The 21,268-nt window shown below is 54.5% G+C and overlaps 2 protein-coding genes across 36 annotated transcripts in view; one reads left to right on the top strand and one right to left on the bottom strand.

The window, feature by feature from the left end:
* Positions 1–21,268, bottom strand: part of BCAS3 (BCAS3 microtubule associated cell migration factor) — a 591,361-nt gene that overhangs the window by 3,773 nt on the left and 566,320 nt on the right. For 7 of the 35 annotated variants that reach the window (XM_086360515.1, XM_086360509.1, XM_086360514.1 and 4 more), the window contains 2 exons: positions 19,893–20,066; positions 8,662–8,727 (listed from right to left, as the gene is read on the bottom strand). In XM_086360515.1, coding sequence (XP_086216641.1) covers positions 8,662–8,727; positions 19,893–20,066 — 240 coding nt within the window. Of the gene's footprint in view, positions 1–186; positions 278–8,661; positions 8,728–19,892; positions 20,067–21,268 lie in introns of all 35 variants that reach the window. The other 28 variants (XM_086360524.1, XM_086360533.1, XM_086360547.1 and 25 more) reach the window with 7 other exon arrangements.
* On the top strand, positions 5,879–6,965 carry LOC147352645 (uncharacterized). The gene has a single exon (XM_086360558.1). The coding sequence runs from the start codon at positions 6,009–6,011 to the stop codon at positions 6,831–6,833; it is 825 nt and encodes a 274-aa protein (XP_086216684.1). The 5' UTR covers positions 5,879–6,008; the 3' UTR covers positions 6,834–6,965.

Raw genomic sequence — 21,268 nt, 5'->3', positions numbered from 1 at the left:
GGTGCTCCTGGGCCGTTGCCTACATGTCCCCGTCAAACCCCTTGCTCTTCTGCTCCCTGAGACAGGACCGTGTGAGTGTGTGAAGGAGACGTGGATGTGGAGGAGGGGTGCACACACGGCCCCCCGCAGGCCACCCAGCTGCCCAGCCCTTCGGAGCAAGCGGCGAACGGAAGTGTGCGGCCTTACCTTCCTCCATCCCGAACACACGCTTTGTTACTGTTGGGTTGTTCGCGGGCGCTGGGCGGTTGGCATTGTTTTTTTTTTCCTTTTTTTTTCCCTTTTGAAAAGAAAAGCATTGAGGAATCTTTTGGGAAAAGATCCGGACAATGATGGAGTACACTGATGTCGGCAAGCAGGAGGCGAGGGCACCAGGAGGTGTGGGGAGCTCACGCCGGGAGGAGGGTAAGCTGGCAGCAGAGTTCTGCAGTGACATGCACGTGTGGGGGGCTGGGGACCAGTCTTGGGGGCCCCGGAGATGGAACTGTCATGGCAGAGCCGAGACCCCTTTCGTCAAGGGGGCGATGTGGGGGGAGAGGGTCCGTCCCCGGAGCAGGAGGAGCAGCTGTGGGGAGGGGAGAGGCGGGCCTGCCGGTCCATGCAGTGCCCGTGCAGGTGGGACCCAGGAGAGGACAGGAGACAGAGAAAGCCTGCGGTTTCCAGGGATGCCTCCGTGTGTTCTGACTCAGTGGTCCAGCTCGGGCTGCCGCCCTCCTCCCCCCAATTCCAAGACCCCCGGGTCTGAACGGCAGCCATACAGCTGCACTGGACTTGCAAGGAAAGCCCACCAGAAACCTGCCAGGGCTGCAAGGGAGAGCGAGCTGGGGACCTCTCCCCATTCAACACAAGTATGTGGATTCTGGCTGGTGGGATAGAGCCTGCTTTTACGGAGGCTGCTCTCCAGGCCTCTAAGATAACGGACTGCACTCAGACGGAAAATCTTACTGTGACCTCACGTTCCCCAGCGCCTCTGTGCGCCTGGGAGGTAGGTGCTGGTCTCCCCATTTTGCAGGCAGCTAAACCAAAGAAGAGCAGGAAGCCACTGGCTCTGGGAACACAACCCCTCGAGAAAGAACTGGGCTGATGGAGACGTGACAACTCCAGGCATCACTCTGACTAGTCCCAATCCCCTCCACTGGCTGTGTCCACCCGCTCGCTGCTGGCTCTTTTTGGAAAATGGGGCCTGTCACCCAAGCTGCCCCTCGAGGTCACGGGCTGGGACGGGGTAAGCCACAGCAGATAATGGGCAATGGAATGAGCAGCAGCTCCAAAGGAGAAGCCTCAGCTCTCACGAAATAAGCAAAGGACCGAGAAAGCTCAGCTCTCACGCCACCCTCACTCTATACAGAGCCTGGCAAATTTCAAAGGTCTTGGGGGGCCAAAGAGGTGGCTGGCCTTGTCAGGGAGAAACAACCCTGGTTCCCTGGGTGTGTATGCCAAGGGAGACCCAGGGGGAATGGAAGGAGGCAGGAGCCTGGCTGCCCGCAAACGCTGCCCCCCTCTTGGGGTGGGCCGTGCAGATGAGGGAGACGGTCTGTCCTGGCCCCTCGACTCTCAGCAGGAGACTGCGGCCCCTCAGCCAAGGCAGGGGCTGTGGACACTGGCTCCTGGGAGCTCTGGGTGGGTGCTGCGGCCAGTGCCGGCTGCACCCGGGGAGAGGCAGAAGATGAGCCGGGAAGGGGACACGCAGCCCCGGAGACGGCACGGGGTGGGGGGCATGAGGAAGCCCCTCCCTCTGGAGTGCTGGTCCCTGAAGCTGCTTCACCCTGGAAGGCCTTCTCCCCGGGGCCTGTCCTCTCTCCAGGGTATAGACCCTTCACTCCCTCAAGGCCACTCTATGCCTGGCAACGCAGGGATTTTTGGGGACACCCTGGATGCGGCCTTTCCAAAGCAACAGTCACTTTCCTAAGCGCTGTGGTCTTGGTTCCCCCATCCCCGGGGAGGCATGGAACACTGAGGACACAGGGCCTCTGTGAGTTTCAGGGGGAGCTGGGGCGCCCAGGAAGGCAGGGGACCCAGGGGGGTCCGGAGTGAAGCACTACCTTGGGCTTGGCCTTCGGGCCTCTTCCAGGCCAGATGGCAGTGGCTGGAAAATCAGAGCCCCCAGGGAAGCCCCTTGGGTTTCTGGTGGGTGGAGGTGTTGTGGGGAGCCCCGGTCTCTGGACTCAGAGGGAGGCCTGTTTCGGGGACCAGTGAGGACAGGGCTGTGCTTTGGGGAGGAGGGTCCCTGGGGCCCCTGGTTCAGCCCCCAGGGCCCCCTGGCACTTCTCTTACCACAAAAGGAGCAGCGTTTGCTGCAGGGCCCTCCTGGTGTGCTCAGAGGCTCCAGCCAGCCCAGCTCTGCATGCTGGGCCTCGCGATGCTGCTCATTAAAGGGATTAGCAGAGCACTTTTATTGGGTCCTGGCTGCAGCCACACACCCCATTCCCAAGCTAACCTCCCGGGCAGCCTGCGGGGAGCAGGATGAGGCCTCAGGGCGGAGTCTCAGGCAGCACTGGCCACAGGCTTCCGGCAGAGAGAAGGGAGCGTTCCCCCACCCCGCCCCTTGGCCTCAAGGCCCAGGTTGGGGAGGCAGATGAGGCAAGTGGTTCAGAGAGCCAGCTCTGGGCCCTGCGACCTGGGAGACTTGGGGCAAGGTCCTCAACCCCTGTGCCTCAGTTTCCTGCACAGGCAGCTAGCAAGGTCTGTTTCACAGTGCGCTTGTAGAATTAAATAATGCATGCAGACTGCATCACAAAGTGCCTAAAGCTTCCAGTCAGCAAATGTGAGTTACTCTCATTGCTGCAATCGTATTAGTGATTGTGATTATCCACAAGACCTTGCTGGGGGTGCCCTCCGGCTTCCCTCCCCCGGCAGGTCTCCCTGCCATCCAGACCCTCACCCCCACCCCTTCCCCACTGGAACTCTGGGAGAGTCTTTCTTTTTAATCAAGAAATGGCCTGAAGAGGAAGATGGCAGATTATGTGTTTACAGCTTTTCATTTCCCGCCTTGCCTCTTTGGAAGTACCCTCTTCCAAGCTGGAAAATAAATTTCCAACCCTGTTGACGTGCATTGATTTTTCCCTCCTGCGTGCACCTCCCAGTTCTCCCCTGTCAGCAGGACCTGTGGTTAAGCCCCCTGCCTGGGTTGGGCTCAGTGGTACCTCTGGGGAGCGATGGAGGGGGGTGCAAGTGGAGCACAGAGCAGCCAGCCAAACCGCCCTATCCTGCCCAGTGCCTAGCTCAGAGGTCTGCAAACAGAAATGATCTGGGTTCCCTTCCATGGTGAGGGGTCTTGGCTGGGGGCAGGAGGAGGGATCCTCTGACCCAGATCTTCAGCATCTTTCCTGCAGCCCCCCTGGGATATACAGGGAGGAGACCAGAGGACCACAGAGAGGATGGCTTCGAGCTCAGCAAATGGTTCCAAATGGGCTCTGCCCCAAGCAATGGACATTATCCACAGGGGGCCTTCCAACGAGGGCCTGGGACCAGCTGTGCAGACAGGCATGGAAACAGAGGTGCGGGGTTGGGGGGTGGCTGGCCGCCTCCCACAGGGCTCAGCTTCTAGTGTGGGAAGAACCCAAAGAGATGACCTGGATGCCAACGAGGGGTTGGTCCTGGTGGACGTGGCTCTGGGCTGCTTGTCTCACACCAGCCCTGAGCCTGCAAACTACTGTCCTCTCTTCCAGAGTGTCTCTCTGGGAGGTGAGGGGGGCTCTTCAGGGAGAAAGAGCGGGGAGTTGGCTGAGATCGCTTCCTGAAACTCGGACAGCTCTGTCCACACTGTGGGCGGAGCCGGCCTCAGCCCCACGGCATTTTTCAGGAGGTTAAAAGGGCAGCAGTTAAAGAGGAGGCAGCCTGCAGGGGGGCCCTGATTTTCTCCCCACTTGGACACACCCACCCTGGCTCTTCCTGCCCCCTCCAACCAGCCCTTCAGGGTCCCACCCTCAGGCGCCCCCACCAGGCTGCAGAGGTGCCAGCCGACCAGGGACCCGCTTCTCCACCCATACCAGGTCTTGGGGGCTGAGTGGGGCTGAGAAGTTGTCCTCTTTCTCCTCCAGCAAGGGGTTTCTGCTCCCCTCCCAGGCTTGCTTGTGGAAGGAAGGAGGGCAGTTTCCCACAGTTGAGGGGCTGAAGATGAAAAGGCCCTTCCACATTCAGATAAGGGGAACCCTGATCTGGTCAATGGAATGAAGGTGGATGAAAAGATGGCTAACAATGGCCTAGGACTCTCCCGGGTTTCACACCTGTGTCTGAGCACTGAGGCCACCTACTTCCGGTCCTCTCACCGCACACTCAGCCTGGGGTCCCTGAGAGCTTGTGCCAACGGCCTGAGTCCTGTAGCCAGTGCGCAGGCACACACCTTCCTTCCTGGCAGGAGTCTCTTCCAACCCAAGTGCTTCTGCAAACCTGCTTTCTTATCTCCCTGCCCAGCTCTTTCTCCTGGCGTACCGCAGGTACTGAGACCCAGAACACCACAGGATGAGGCCAAGGTCACGTGGTCTGCCTTGCCCCTTGCCCCTCCCCTTCCCCAGCTCCAGACGTTAAGGGCAAATACTTGCTGCTCTCGCCTTGGGTCCCTTGAACTGTTTCCCTCGGCCACTGGGGCCACGCATGGGTGCCTAATAACCTCAGGGGAGACTTGGGGCCTAAGGGAGACCCTAGTCCTTCTGGGTATCCACTGGCCCCTCCCCGGAAGGTGAAAGTCATGGTCAATACCTGGAAAGGATGACTAAGGAGACCATCAGGTGGAGAGCCCTCTCTGTGTCTGGAGGAAAAGACACAGCCCCTTCCTTCCCTCCATGAGGACAGGTCCTCAGGCCTCTGGAAAAACCCTACTCATGAGAGCAGGCCAGTCTGGCATTAACACATGAGGCAGGGACAGAGAGGCAGGCTAGATCCTGGAGCTCCTGGTGGGCTCAGTGGGGATGACACAAGAGGCACATGCTGGAATGCTGGGGAAGAAATAATCAAAGAGGAAAAAGAGGAGGGGAAGGAGGCCTGAAGAATGAGGAAGGGTCAGTGTTCAAAAGGCATCCTCCACCTGGAGCTGGGTGTGTATGTGTGTGCACACGTGTGCACCTGTATGTGTATGTGTACATGTGCATACATGTGTGTGCGCATGGGTGTGTACATGCATCCACATATGTGTGCTTGTGTATGTGCATGCGGGCATGCGTGTGTGCTGGGGGTGGGGAAAGCAGCAGAGCATCTGAGTTCCAGGCAGAGCAGCTCCTGCCCAGCCTTAGATTGGGGGTTACCCAGGAGGTGGGCTGGGGTCTGGGGGCTGCAGCCTTTCCCTGAGGCCCCTCCCACCACAGCCATGACGCGGCACCAACTCCAGGCAGGGAGAGGCCCACTCCCAGGAACCCCACGTGACCCAGGCCCTCTCCAGTCTTGGCTTAAGGGGAAGAGGGCAGGACTCCCCATCCCGGCCGCCCAACAGCACCCCGTGTGCGGGGACCCTCTCGGGGCCACTACATCAGTCTAACTGTAAATCCGGACCCAGGCAGAGTGAGTCCGGTCATGGTGTATTATACATGGGGCCAGGAAGGGCGGAGCCGACCTGGCTCATGGTCCCCGGTTCTGAGTGATGTTATAAATCTGGCTGAAATGTGCTTGAGGTCAGCCAGACGGAGGAGCACCCTGGAGCTGACCCTCCCAGTGGCTACGAGGAAGAGGCGGCTGAGAACTCACCCTAAACCCTGCTCTGCCGCAGACATGCTGAATGACCTGGGCAAGTCCCACACCCCTTCTCCGCTTCACCACCTGTCAGGCAGGAGGGCAGCGGCTGCCCTGGCAACCTCATGGGCCGTGTGAGGCTCTGAAGAGAGGAGGATGTGAAGGTGCTTCGAGAAGCAGGATAAGCCCCGAGGGCGTGGCAGAGACTCTCACTGCAGTGGGGTCCTGGCTAGAGAGCTGGGGGTGCCGTCTCTGAGGCCCCTGGAGAAGCGGTCCTCACCCAGGAAGGCCAGAACTGCCCCCTCTAGCCCCAGGCCAGCAGTGCGGCCTGGGGGCAGAGCCTCGGCAGAATGGCACCTGAGACAGATGTGGAGGGGGGCATGGAGCTAAGGGATGCCTGGCTGGGCTCTGGGAACAGCCTTCTCTGCGCACGCCTGCACGTGGCGCCCCGTGAATGGGCCGCTCAGCACGGCTCCAGGGAGGACACAGCTCAGAAACTGTCCCAGAGAACCAGGTGTCCGGCAGCCAGCCTCAACCCGCCCTGCCTCCTCAAGTGGGGTCTTCTCAAGACCCTCTCTGGGGCTGTGAGATGGCGCAGCGCGGCTTGCAGACCGCAGGGGAGACGCTGCTCCCCAAACGTGGCTGGCCTGATGGGCTCGAGCCACATCTGGTTCCCATTCAAATGTCCAAACGTAATTAAATTCTCTCTGACGCAGCGGAAGAGTTTGGTAAGATGTGGCTTTCCCCCTTCCACCAGGGTTAAGAAATCACTGTCTCGCACTCCAGTGGCTGACCGGCGCTCCTCCCGGCCGCCGATCCTTCCTGCTCCACCAAGGAAGGGCCTGTGTTCGGCTCTGTTTTCTTGGGCTGAAGGGGCCAGGGCCCTCCCCGCAAGGAGGAACAGCAGAGGCCAGAGCTCCTGCGGGCTTCATCGGGGTGGGGAGGCGAGCCACCCTGGGAAGACAGCTGCGGGACCCAGGCTCACCCTGGGGACACACCAGTGTCTGGATGCGCGGGGTCTTGTGACACCCTGCCGAGGGATTCCCCTCTCTGTAGCTCCTCACAGCAGGATGCGCGTGCATCTCTGGCCTGCCTCTGTGGGCAATGCAGCCTCCCCAAGTCAGGCCCAGGGTTGGGGGGCAGCTGCCCACCCGCCATGCATGGAGGAGGGTTGAAGATGGCCAGGGGCAGCCCAGGAGCCCACCCAAGGGATCCCCTGGGGCCGCCACATCACAGGGGCTTGCTGGTTGCCTCTGGCCTGTCAGAGCCCCAAACGGGTTAAGGGGCAGCTGGGTCCAAGGTACCGGGCCTTGGTGGGATGGAGGGCGGCCCCTTCCACAGCGAGGAGGCCCACTCACCCGAGGCGTCGGTGCCTCTCCTGGCCTCCTGTTCGGCCCCTGCCTGAATTCAAGCACAGTTCCCTGGGTGGGCTTGCCTTTTCCAGCTTCCCTTCCCAACTGAGCACCTTCAGTATACGGCTTCTTTTTACTTAGGGATTTATGACTTTCACGGTAATGGGTTCATTCTACTTCCTCTATGTCTATTTTTCTAATCACTGTGGTATAGGCTTTATGAGACTTTTTTTTTAATAAAATAAGTCGGGGTATTATTCTTTTTGAAACTATCTATCCTGTAAGTTAATGACTTCAAGAGGGTGTGGATGCTCCCCAGAGACAAACGGGGGCTGGGGAGGGGATAACTCTGGTGGGGGTAAGCGAGAATCTTCCAGATTCAAGAGAGGTCCCTTGACGACTCTAGGCCAGGTTGCTCACCGATACCCCTATCTGAGCTCTAAGACCACTTTTAGGCTCACAAGGCATTTCCACACCAAAGAACGCTCACCCTGGATATGGGCCCAGCACACACAGCAACCCCAGTATTGCTGACCTGGCTCTAAATAGGAAGAATTTTGTATATCTGGTTCCAAATGGTTAACAGTTAGTAATGGATTTAATTTAATTTCTGGGTGGCATGACCGCCAAGGCCATGTGTCTGGTGCCTTCATATCAGTGAAGGTTTTAAGGAAATAAACCCAGTTCGTGGATCAGTCGTCCTAGGCCAAGCCTAGCCAAGACATTGGTGCTGGGGTCGAGGTCTCTGTGGCCCCCGTTAGGGTCCCGGCCTAGGATCCTGAACCCATAGTCACGAGTCTCAATTAATCGCCGTGGCGCCGCCCGTGGCAGAGGAGAAGGTGGGCAGACGCTGCCTTAGCCTTTGTGCTCTGCGCTCAGACTGCCTACTGGTGCCGGGGCTCTATTCATTATTCAATTCAGCTCGCTCAGACGAGCTTTTCCATTTGCTCCTCCAGGAGGAATAACAAATCTAGAAATGCAATTCCACTTTGCTGTATTAAGATATTGATTTGCCTGTCGAGTGGAAGTGCATCTGTTCTGTCAGCTCCCCCACTCCTGTGGGCAGGAAGGGGTTAACCAAATGTTTATCACAAGGCTGGCTTCAGAGTTGAAAGTAATGTGATCAGTAATGAATTTTGTGTTACATTAGGTTGTATAAATGGACAGACAAGCGCAGACAACAAGTGGCCAGGAGTCGGGGCTAATCTAATGATGTAAAAATAGAGACAGCACCAATTATACTAGGGGCCAGCTCCAGGCTCCTGCAGGGACTGCAAATGAATAGGTACAAATCAAATTACTCACTAATAGACGCACTACAAGAGGGGCAGTCAATGGTAAATGCATTAGAGCCTAGTGACCTCTCTGCTCTGCACTGCAGAATCCGAAAATTTGACTTCCATCTTAAAAGTGGGGGGTGGGGAGTGAGGTTCTCAAAGAAACTCTTGTTGGGGGAACAAGAGTGGCTACTCCCCACCCCAAACCAGGCCACGGCCAGAAGGTACCCCCTGTCTGAGTCGACCTCCTGCCCTTGCTCTGATGCCTCCCAAAGCCTGAGCACCAGGGGGTGCAGGGGTGGGGGTGACCTCTGGGGGAACAAAGGACCAGGGGATGAAGCCCTGCATGTAGGCAAAGACAGGAAGTTACATACCAACACACTTCACAACCATGTGTCTCTCAGGGGTGGTGGTTTTTACTGCTACTTCAAAGGCTGTGTCTGTATCGAAAATAAAATATTTCTTTAAAGAGGATTGCAACACGGACCCTACAGGGAGCAGCCGGTAGAGAGATCAAGGGGAGAAGAGATCAGAATCTGGTCTGACAACTGGGAGCTGTGCGGGATGCTTGTGGTCTGTTCTGAGGCGCGGCGTGTGCAGGGCTTCATCTATTTCCCACCAGCCCAAACTGGTCTGTCCTCGCCCCTTTGCTCCTCCTCCCAGTCCCGCCGATGTTCCTGCCTGGGGATGGAAGCAGGGAAGGCTGTGGAGGTCCTGCCAGCACGTGGGCAGCCCCTCAGGTTTTCTTCCTTCTCTGGGGCTCTAAGAATGGAGAGAGCAGGCCTGAAGTTCCAACCTGCTGGGCAGGGCGAGGGGGCTGCTCAGAGAAGCCTTCTGACATGCCCCAAAGCATGAACCATATGCTTACGTTCAGCTCCCAGTGGCTTGGGGAGGCAACAAGTATGAAACCCAAGTCCCTCCAAGCATGGAGACGGGGGCCCTGGTAGGCCTGGCCCCACCCGCTCCCCCGTCTAACCGAGCCCTAAGGCCAGCCCCAGTCACACACATCAAAGTGGAGAGTGCACACTGGTCCTGGCCAACTGGAGATGAAGGGAACAGGCTGGGAAGATGAGGCCCGGCCCCTAGCCGGGGCAGGGACAGGCACCCAATGGAAAAACAAATACTGAACAAATGAAGCAACAGGATGTCAATTCTCCGCAAACTCAATTAAGCACATGGAAGGGTGGGATTGCAAGCTATCGGGCTACACGAAATAAAACACATGTGAGGGGCTGGGGGAGGTCCGGGAAGCCTGGGGCGGGGGATTCTGCCCACACACCTTAGAATGCCTTCTGGAGTGGGCCTGAAGGTGTCTGGCTGTGGGGTGGGGGGTGCAGGGGTGGGGTTCAGAGAGAAGTGAGCAGGAAAGAATCACCCAATGTCAGAGGGCAGACAGCTGACTCTGGTGTGGGTGCTCGGAAACGCCTCCTCCTGTTAAACCCAATCTGATGGGCATGGCTTGGCCTTCTTGGTACTGGCCTCTCTTTTGCTTTAAGAGCTCAGGCTCTGGTTTCCTAAGGGGTCAGAGGGCCATTTCCAACGTTCACTGTCTGTGTGTCTGTCCTTCCTCCCTCACCAGCCATCCCACCTCGGGGGTGGTCCAAACACCTCAGACCATCTTCTGAGGCAGAAGGGCAGAGGTAGGGGCCGAAGGGAAGGATGGGTATTTAACCATCCATGACTGTGTTCAACTTTGTTCAGATCTTACACCTTGCAGAAAGGTCAACGGTTAAAGGTGAATTCCCTGGCAGAAGAGGAGGAACAGAGAGAAAGCCTCCCTTTTGTTAACCATTTACCCGTGTTCATGTCTTCAGAGAAGGGCCCTTATCAGGGGGGTCCAGTGGCTCTTCTCCACCCTCTGTCCAAGCCTGTCCATTTCCCACAGGAATCCCTGCTTCCCTGTTGAGGCGATGCCTGGAAGGGGGACCTGTGAGGTCACAGGGGCACTTCCTCCTTATAGATAGGAATCGGTGCGCTCTGGTTAAAGAATCCAGAGTCGACTTTGGGCAACTGAGAAATGAGCAGAGATGCTTCTCAGCCCAAGTTCTGCATTATAGCTCTGTCTTTGCCTGGGGCTTTCAACAGCCTTAGGGGAGAAGAAGAGAGGGGTGTGGGGGCTGGTGGGGGCAGAGGGAGAGGGGGCGGGGCAGGAGAAACTACCTACCTAGACTGGGCCAGGAACCAACAATTGTGTCTTTTAAACACAATCCCTTTTCCCATTGCTCTGACTGGCTTCCACTGACCTCTCAGGAGCCACAAGACCCGTCCAGTCATTCAGCAAACATTAACTGGGGATTCAGCCTGGCTCTGCTCCCAGTGCTGGATGCAGGGCAGGGAAAAGGCTGCTGGTCAGAGGCAACAAAGATGAACTGGATTCAGGCCAAGGATCCGGGATTGGGCTAAGACACACCGGACGGGCAGTCTGGCTGAGGTAGGGGCTGGAAGGACCACCGGAGCTGAGCCTTACCCCAGTGGGTTGGAGAAGGGAATACGCCGCTGCTCACTAATGTTAAAGGCAGCATGCGTGGCCTGTCCTGGACCAAGCGTCCCGTGCGCAGGCAATGCATAAGTTCAGAGACAGGGGAGATTAGAGTCTGGTCTAAAAAGGGAACTTGGTAGGGGGCGAGGGCAGCAGGCCCCTGAACAGAGACAGGTCAGCAGGGCTTGTGCTGGGGATGATGGCCGAGGGTGTTGGCATGAACTATAAATGAGGGTGACTGTGGAGGGGGTGGCGGGGAGAGGCTGGAAAGGTGCGGCAGCCCGAAAGTGAAAGTGAAAGTGAAGTCGCTCAGTTGTGTCCGACTCTTAGCGACCCCATGGACTGCAGCCCACCAGGCTCCTCCATTCATGGGATTTTCCAGGCAAGAGTACTGGAGTGGGGTGCCATCGCCTTCTCCAGCAGGAGCCCGAAAGAGACTCTGAAATATGACGGCAGGGTCCCAGGCGGTCAGCTGGGGGCCCAGGAGGGCTGACGGAGAGCGGGCCCTGACATGAGGGTGGTTTCCTTTTCTGGGGCTCCCGTCTCAGGAGTAACGGGTGGAAATGACTCAGATGATAGGACATTAAGAACCGGAAATTCTTCCTGGACATCTCCTTTTAATCCCACAGCGCTGAGTTATGATTTCACATCAAAGCTTTCATTTTCTCCTCCTTTGCACATCGTAATAGGGGATATCTACCGCGTGGTGGTGTGACAGGACGTTTGCACGGGTGGCATGGAGTCTGAGGCATCAAAGCCGTTTGGGAGGTGGCGCCTTGAGGACACGAGACAGGAGGAAACGAGGCGACCGAAGCGCTCAGCACGGGGAATGGCGGCGGCCAGGACGTGAAGGAACAGGAGGCCAAAGCTTACTACACTTCGTGGCTTCCCTCTCCCAGGCCTTAGAGGGGAAGAAAGGAGACAGGGGAAGCTTCTTCTCTCCCTGAGGGCAGGAACTGTGCCCAGGGGCACCTCAAAGAGCCTGCGTACAAGGGGAACCCCAGAGAGACAGCACGGGTCTCCAGAGGAGGCAGTGGAGAGGAGGCCCTGAAAGCATTTTGTAAAGACACGGAAGGAGGAGAAAATCTAGGGCCCAACTAGGTAAAGCAGAGAAGGACCTATGGGACTGGCCAAGTTGCTTGGACGACAGTGCTTGCCGGAGAGTAGGGATGTTTAATAGCTAAGAGAGAGCTCTGTGGGTGGCTCAGCAGTGAAGAGTCCGCCTCCCAGTCCAGAAGACATGGGTTTGATCCCTGATCCGGGAAGATCCCACGTGCTGTGAAGCACCTAAGCCCCTGAGCTACAACTGAACCCACGTACCCTAGAGCCCGTGCTCCGCAACCAGAGAAGACGCTGCAGTGAGAAGCCGCGCCCTGCAACCAGAAAGTAGCCACTGCTGTCCCCAACTTTTTAGAGAAAAGCCCGCGTGGCAACGAAGACCCAGCACAGCCAAAAAAACATAAATAAAAAATTTGAAAGCTAAGAGAATTAATTCAGCCCCCATGCCTGCAAGTATGGTCATGTGATCATGTGGCACCTGTGATGGGAGGGGATATTATGGCTCCTGCTGCCTTAGCAGGAAAAGGTCCCCAAGACTCAGCAGCGAGGCAGGCAGGAGTTCCAGGCCCGTTGGAAGAGCTAATCCTAGAGGAAGAATGCAGGGGCCAGCGTGCTGGGTTATGTGTTTTGGGGTGCCTAGCTGGTCAACTCCAGTACCAATAACTAACACTGGTTGAGAGCTGAATTCCTTCAGTCCTGAAATGAAAGCTATTAGCGTGCGTGCACGCGCGCGCGCACACATACACACACACACACACACAGCGCTTTGAGTCATCTTTTGCAAAACATAGGTTGTCAGTGGATATTTATTAATTCACTTATTGAACCCTTCCTGTGATCATTTAAAAACTTCATACTGTTCAAAATGTGCTTTCCACGTTAAGAAAGAAAAAAGGTACTTTTCAAAGTACCTTACGCCTTTTCAAAGAGTAGAGGTAAAGATTTCTGACAGAAATCTTTGGAAGACCTTTAGTTGAAAATAATCTCATAGCTTTTTCAGCTGAGTAATTAATATACATTCAGGAAAACTCAGAGGATTTAGCAGAATAAACTAGAGCATTGGTTTCCAAACTAGATTACAATTCATCAATGTGTTGTAAAATCATTGATTTGTAAATCATTGATTGTGTTGTAAAATCAATTTAGCGGGTCCAGACTGCATTAAAAAAATGAAATAAAATAATCCTAGAGTGCTTTGCCTATACTACTGTTTTCTGAAAGTTCTGACTAAGAAATATTTGAGAGAAAGTATATTTGAGTAAGGAAGTTAAGTGTATGGAAGGTAAGAGGTAAAGATTGAGCCCCTAGTGTGATCCCCAAGAGTAATTGCTTCTGGACTAGAAGAGTCAGTTAAAGAGATACTGGACACAGTTCCATGCGCTAAAGTAGGTCCTTGTTTGTTATTTTATATATAGTAGTGTGTATATGAGGAAAAGGCAACAGCACCCCACTCTAGTACTCTCGCCTGGAAAATCCCATGGATGGAGGAGCCTGGTAGGCTGCAGTCCATGGGGTCGCTGAGAGTCAGACATGACTGAGCAACTTCACTTTCACTTTTCACTTTCATGCATTGGAGGAGGAAATGGCAACCCACTTCGGTGTTCTTGCCTGGAGAATCCCAGGGACGGGGGAGCCTGGTGGGCTGCCGTCTATGGGGTCACACAGAGTCGGACACGACTGAAGTGACTTAGCAGCAGCAGCAGCAGCAGTGTGTATATGAGGAGAAGGCAATGGCAACCCACTCCAGTACTCTCGCCTGGAAAATCCCACGGATAAAGGAGCCTGGTAGGCTGCAGTCCATGGGGTCGCTAAGAGTCAGACATGACTGAGCAACTTCACTTTCACTTTTCCTTTCATTCACTGGAGAAGGAAATGGCAACCCACTCCAGTGTTCTTGCCTGGAGAATCCCAGGGACGGGGGAGCCTGGTGGGCTGCCATCTATGGGGTCGCACAGAGTCGGACACGACTGAAGCGACTAAGCAGCACAGCAGCAGCAGTGTGTATATGTTAATCCCAAACTATACTCAGTATTTTGTAATAACTTACATGGGAAAAGAATCTGAAAAAACTATATATGTATGTATAACTGAATCACTTTGCTGTAACTGGAAACTAGCAACATTGTAATCAATTATATTTCAATTAAAAAAATACTTTAAAGAAAGAGAGGCTAGACAGAAAAAGTTGCAGCCTTTCCTACCCCAAGTGCTGTGATCAAACAGGAGAATGAAACAGTGTTCCCAGGACTGTGGGAAGCCACAGTCATGGGGAAGACATGGTCGCTCTTGACCGTGACTGCTGACTTAGTGAGCTCCTAAGAGTCAACAGCAGCCAGGGGAGGCAGCCTGCAACAGACACGTGTCAGGAATACTTCAAGCAGCTGATCAGGACCTGTGAATTAGGCCTAAGGGCGTCTGCTATTGGAGGTGGGAGAAAGCCAAAGAAAAAAAAAAAAAAAGACAAGGCTTAGCTAAATAGTGATTGAAAGAGTTAACGTCTCAAGTGACAATGAAATTAATATGTATCTAGGTGTTTATGAAAATTTTTTTGTGTTTTATCTTTGCCATTTTTGTTTAGTTGCTAAGTTGTGTTTGACTCTTTGTGACCCCATGGACTAGACAGCCTGCCAGGCTCCTCTGTCCATGGGATTTCCCAAGCGAGGATACTGGAGTGGGTTGCCGTACCCTCCTCCAGGGGAATCCTCCAGACCCAGAGATCGAACTCTTACATCTTGCGTCTCTTATGTTTCCTGCGTTGGCAGGAGGATTCTTTATGGCTGAGCCGCCAGGGAAGCCCAGGTTATATCTTCCCTCAGACACAAAACGACTGGGATAAGTAAATGTTTTGCTTATGGAAAAAAAAAAATCCTATTTTTCTAGAAAAGGCAATATTGAAAGGAATGTCTGCTAAGCGGGAATTAGTCAAGTTATTTTGAGGGGGAGTGACGGAGAGAGGAGGGGGCCGCGGGAGACGGCATTCCAGGCCGAAGGAGAAGTATGTGCAGAGGCCCCGCGGGCAGACAGAGCACGTGTGCTCAGGGACCCTCCAGGGAGTTCAGCGGGACTGGGGCTCGCCCAGAGCAGGGACAGGAGCCTGGAGAGAGGGCAGTGGCTGGTCACGAAGGACTTCGTGCACGACAGGCCGTGAATCCAGGAGAAGGACAAAGCTGAAGGCAGAGGAGTCCAGTGTATGGATATATGGAAACATGGGTAGGGGACTGGATGATGGGCTTGGAGATCAGGAGAGAAAGCCAACCTGGAGGCGCTTTGGAAATCATCGGTTTATGGATAGTAACTGAGGCCACGGAAGCGGAGGAGATGGCCCTGGATGGATGGAGGGAGGGGAGAAAGGATTGAGATAGTGCCTTGAGATATGGATTTAAGGCTGACAGAGGAACAAAACTCAGGGAAAGGATGGAGAATTAGCTGGAGGCAGAAGAAACCAGGGGCGTGCGGGGAGGCAGGAACCACAGGGAGCTCACTCCAACATCACGGCCTGGCTCCCCAGGCCACCGCTGGGGCAACATGGGTACTCAGGGGGGACTCTGGGGTGGATGGGCATTGTGGTTGCACAGGCTGTGGGCAGGGGCCGCTCCTCCTCTGCACAGGAGGAAAGGGGGTTTTCAGGGTCTGGGTGCAGGAGGCCAAGGGATTTCTCAAATGCTGACCACTCTCTTCTGAGTGGGAGAGACAAGCTGGTGGGTAAGAGATTTGAGGGGAACAGGCAATCTGAAATAGTGTCCATCAAGAAGGAAAGAGACCGATTTCAAGATGGTGGATGGATGGAGCCCAGGTACCATACCGAATAAAGAGCAGACTAATTCATACTCAATTAACAGCAGTAACATGGGGAAAATAATAAAATACAAACTCTCAGAGGACCAGAGACATGGAGACTCTGTAAGGGAAAGAAAACAGGCTGGAAGCCACAGCAGTAAAGCAGGGGCTACAGCGAAGCTGCTAACATCCAGGTTAAGTGCAGGATCCCATCCACCCAGCAGTTCCTGCACATCTGCCACACGCCAGACACCATTCTAGGCACTGGTGTCTCCTGTGAAAGACGAGTGCAAACTGAGAATCGGGAAAAAGTGCAGAAAGACTGCCTGGGCTCACTGGGGAGTAGAGACCGCACACTGGCAGAGGGGCACCGACCCATCTGAATAATTCACGACTTTTCTTCAGCCACCTAAGTGTACAGGCAGAGTTGGCCTGACCTAAATTTTGCTTTGCTGAATGGGGAGATGTGATGATATTAGAGAGAAAGCAATTTAGTCAGTTATTTTTGAGCTGGACTTGCAAATCCCACATGTGATCTAATTATTCATAGACTACTTGGTCAGCAGCCAACCTGGAGGACAGAGCCAACACCTGCCTCAGAGTTAACCATGTTTTAAAATGGATCTTCTCTGACTTTTATATGCATGGTGAAAGTGAAAGTGTTAGTCGATCAGTCGTGTCTGGCTCTTTGTGACTTCATGGACTGTAGCCCGCCAGGCTCCTCTGCCCATGGGATTCTCCAGCCAAGAATACCGGAGTGGGTTGCCATTTCCTTCTCCAGGGGATCTTTCCCAACCAGGGAACAAACCCGGGTCTCCCGCATTCCAGGCAGACTTCGCTGTCTGAGCTACCAGGGAAGCCCCATGCACAGAGATCTTGTCCAACTGCAGGTGCTGAGTCAGCAGGGTTCGGTGGGGCCTGAGAGTCTGCATTTCTAATCAGCTTCCGGATAGAGATGTTGCTGCTGGTTCACATACCACTCTTGGAAGAGTAAGGTTTTGACAGGCTTTGCTTTACTTTGGGGGAGAGCTGGTTTGCACTACGGTGCAGCTTACCAGTGGAATGCTGGAGCTGGCTGACTGTTACACTTTCAGGAATTCTGCTCGATCACTGACATCGTGTTGACAGCCTGAAACTGGTTGTAATGGGAGCTTCTACGCTATGGAAATGCCCAAATGCTATGAATCAGGACTTTCCTGCTTCCCTTTGCAGAGCTGGCTGTTAAACACTTACTAGCACATCACTGGCTGAATCTGTATAACAGTGAAACATGGATACAGGGGACTTCGGCGTCAGGGGTCATGAAAGCGTGTGCCATTCACACCTTGATAAAGAGGCCACCTGTCCCAGATGTATACTCAACAAAGAACCTGCTGGAGGCATTACAGGAACCGATCGTCTCTGCCGCCTCAGAGTAACCAACAGAGGTAGACGCCTGGGTCACCCTATCCTCCACCCAGAGAAGCAGGTTGTAGAAAGAGACAGGGACCAGGAGGCTCCTTGAGCAAAGGGTGACTTGCAGGAAATTCTCACCCACATCACACTGTACTTCCCTGGCTATCCCCGGGCAGCAGGCCGACTCTGCTGTGAGTGTGTCAGCCTGCCCTTTCTAGGACCCACGGCTGCACTGCTAGGCTGATACTTTATCTGGAGTTGCGAAATGTGAAGACTGAATCTCAACAAAGGCAGAGGGGAACAGGTTAACTTCCACGATATCTGCTTTACATAGTGACCTTTAAAATCAAGGCAGAGATGGGACTTCCCCAGCGGTCCAGTGGTTAAGACTTCGCCTTCTAACGCAGAGGGTGAGGGGTTCAATCCCTGGTCAGGGAGCTGGGATCCCACATATCTCAAGGCCAAATACCAAAATACAGAAGAGAAGCAGTGTTATAACAAATTCAATAAGGACTTAAAAAATGGTCCACATCAAAAATAAAAAAATCTTAAAAAATAAAAAACCAAGGCAGAGTTTTATATATATATAAAACACACACACACACATATACACACACACACACGTCAAAGTAAACCAAATGAATCCCATTTGGTGACAGTTTGGGGAGGAAAATGAAATCCCTCAGCTCTCAAAGGGCGTCTCCTATTTTCTGACCTGTGGGTCAGGCAGTTTTAATTTCCTCTCTCCCTCTCTCTCTTTTTTTAATTTCATGAACCCGCTTAAGGCCACAAAGACTCCTGAATCCCTCAGCTGTCCGGCAGATGAACTGCTGCCAGCTTCTCTCAGGTTACTAATGGTCCGTGCCAGGCTGAAGTTCCCCAGCCCGGCCTAAGCGCGCCTTCCCGTCTGCTGGATGATACGGCCGGGCTCTCCGGGGCTTCGGAGGAAGGTGGCCGGGAGGAGGGCCGACCCTGAGCCGCTCTGGCCCTGGAAGAGCGGCTCCTGGGCATGTGTCACACTGGCCCTGCTGGTGTGAGCGGTGCTGGACGGGGCCCCAGGGGTACAGGGGAAAGCTGGGCTGCAAGTGAGGCTCATGAAGGGAAAAGCTTTTCTTCCTGTAGGCCAGCTTCTGAGCAAAATGGGGTTAGTAAGTGTTAGTCCCCCAGTCGTGTCTGACTCTGCGATTCCATGGACAGTAGCCCGCCAGGCTCCTCTGCCCATGGGATTCTCCAGGCAAGAATATTGGAATGGGTAGTGATTCCCTCTTCCAGGGGATCTTCCCAACCCAGGGATCAAACCCAGGTCTCCTGCACTGCGGGCATATCCTTTACCATCTGAGCCACCAGGGAAGCCACACGGGTTCAAGTCCCCTGATAATGGCTCTGCTCTTCATCTCCAGGTCCAGGTGGGAGAACAATGGTGTGATGACCTGCCATTCACAAGTTGGAGGGTTTTACAAGGAGGGCTGAGAGGTGGTGTGCCTGTGTGTGTGGGATTCAAGGCTAGAACACGGTTGGTTGCAGCTTCCAAGGCCTGCATCTTCCTTTCCAGGGAAGAAGGAGGCATGGAGCAGGGGGAGGCGGGGCTGGTCCTCAGAGACGGCGGTCTCCCGTGGCTGGATAAGGCACCTCTCCATCTCTAGCCAACTCCCTCTCTTGCTATTCTGTTCGTTTGCCAATTATCACATGAGCGCTATGGGCAGGCATGAAGCTAATGCTGTGGAGATAGAGTTGAGGACAATATGTCTCTATCCTCTTAGGACAGAAACAGAGGAACTGAATGGGATGGGAAAGAAGAGAGGGAAAACTTAACCACTAAACCCAAATATCTAAAAGGCCTAGAGGTTCCACAGGGAATCGGGACTGCGTCATAGTGTTAGGCGTTCTGAGTTCTGCCAAAAATGCTTTGACTCTGTCTTGCTGGTCCTGCTTCCTGTCCAGGCGTGTCCGTTTCTCCTCCCTGGGATCCTCTCTCCAAGGAGGCGCATGGAGTGGGGACGAGCGGTTCACGGTGAAGGACAACAGGCTTGAGAGGAGTCAGGCAGGCAAGAGCAGGAAGACCTGCAGCCAGGATCTGAGGATCTGTGCTCCATCCCCTGGTGACCTCAGAACACCGAGAAGACGCCTGTCGGGTGGTCCTCCTCGGACATAAACACTGAGCTACAGCCCTCACTCACAACACAGATGTCTAGGAGGAGCTTTTGAAAAAAGGAGAGGCAGGCTGGATTGTAATTCTGTAGAGATGGAAGGGTTATGGCTTTCCTAAGTGCATATGTGTGTGTGTGTGTGTGTGTGTGTGTGCTTACAGCTGCTTGCCTGGGGCAGGGCTCACCCAATCATCTAAGGATGCAAGAAACTGCCCTAGTCCCCAACCGCTGGATTCAGTGGCAGACAGCAGTACCAAGGCCAAAGGCAGCATAAGAAAGAGCTGTCTGGCAGGGGTGGGGTGTGGTCACACCAAGCCTGTCTGCTTCATCCTTGCCCCTCGGGGCTTGCAGGACCCACCGACACTCGCCAATCTCTAAAGCCTGCAGCAGGGCAGAGCGCTAAGTGCGCTGCCTTAGCGTTCGTCGCCCAAGGGCTGCTGAAACCTTAGTGGGCAAGGCGGTCCCTTTCCCTGGAGAAGGCTGTCCTTCAGGGCACCGCCTGTACAGCACAGTGGCGGAACCACAGCAAGTCTGTAGGCAGCAGCCCATGGAGCAGGGGTCGGTTCCATAGGAACTCCCCTCTGCACTGGGTTTCCCAATACCAGAGCTTCCAGAATGGATGGCAACCAGAGTGTTAACTAGAGAAACACGGTGGGTTAAGACAAACACACGCACCCTCTCCCAGCAGAGAAGCCCCACACTCACAGGCGCCGCTCACAACCAAGTCAGGCTAGGAGTGCGAGCCCACCTTTACCTGTTCCGGGTCCCACCACGTCCCGGCTCGGGGACTCAGCCATGGCGTCGGCCAGCCGCTCCCGCAGGCCCTCCTCGGTGTGCTCCATGGAGGCCATGTGCCGCAGCCCAAAGCCCTCTGGCCAGCTCCCGCACACCTCCAGCAGGGTCACGCTCCGGTCGAAGGTACCTGCAGCACACACGGGGACATCCGACCTGAGTCACCTTGCAGAGAGGGCAGGCTGTGCTCGCCGCTGGCCCACCGCCACCTCCCCGCCCCCGCCCGGGGCCTGTTTCAGCCCTTCCCGAGGCCGGAGGAAGGAACACCATGAAACATGGATGCACGGGGCAGAACGAGACGGCTCATGCCACCAGCTCAGGGCATGGAGATTTCCACGATGTGGGGTTAGTAGTTTTTGAACTGTTTTCGTTTTTCCTATTGAGTGGCCTGTAAGATCTTTATTCCCTGACTAGGGATCGAACCTGGGCCCTCAGCAGTGAAAACATAAAAAAGAGTCCTAAGCACTGAACTGCTAGGGAATTCCTTGAACTGTTTTCAGAGGATCTATAGGGTTCCCCTGAAGTATTCAGGGACTACTTCAGGCTGGAGGTCAAGGGCAGCAGAATTCTTGCCCAGGTTCAAGCAAAACTACCCTACTTGACTCTGTTAATGCAACAGGGCTTCCCCTAAAGCTTCATTTTTAAAAGGGCTTACCGAGTTCACATTTAAAAAAAAAAATGCTTTCAAAGCCACTATAGCCTCTAATCTGTACCAAACGTCCTCGTCTCACATCTGAAGCTCAGAAAAGTTATGTCCCAAGATCCAACAGCAGGTTTGTGGGCCGGTTTGGTTCAAGGACTTGGATGCCCTGACAGTTCGGTCTACACCTCATTCTCCTCCACTGCACAGACTTCCCCAGGACATGCGCATCACTGGGGCACCATCTGGGGGGGCGGCAGCAGGAGGGCTGGGTGACAGCATCTTCTACAAAGACCTTTCCTCCATCGGAAGCTGCACCCCAGTTCCAAAGAGTACACGGCGCTCTGCTGAACGCCAAGCTTAGACTTTACATGCAAGATCACTTCAAAGGCTACCTTTAAATGATTCGACTTTATTATACAGCAAGTCTTCTGTGAAGCTTATTTCAGCCGCTCTCTCTTGGAAGGAGATTACAGTCATGCTCTGTTACTTTAAGCACATACCCTTTCCCCAGTGATTAGGTAATGAATCCACCACATTTATTGGGCTTGGTTCCTGCCAGCACCAGGAAGATGGGGAAAAAATGCAAATGCCAATGTTTCCCCAAGTTAAAAGCACACCAACACACACTCTTTTTATCGGGCCTTGCTTCTCCTCTTTGATCAGCCGTCAGAAACTATCTTCCCTCGGCA

Source organism: Bos grunniens, chromosome 19 (genome assembly GCF_055505025.1).
Source record: "Bos grunniens cultivar Pamir isolate PY7600 chromosome 19, Bosgru_T2T1.0, whole genome shotgun sequence".
Lineage (NCBI taxonomy): Eukaryota > Metazoa > Chordata > Mammalia > Artiodactyla > Bovidae > Bos > Bos grunniens.
The sequence above is the reverse complement of the archived record's forward strand: the minus strand, read 5'-3'. Positions and strand labels throughout refer to the sequence as shown.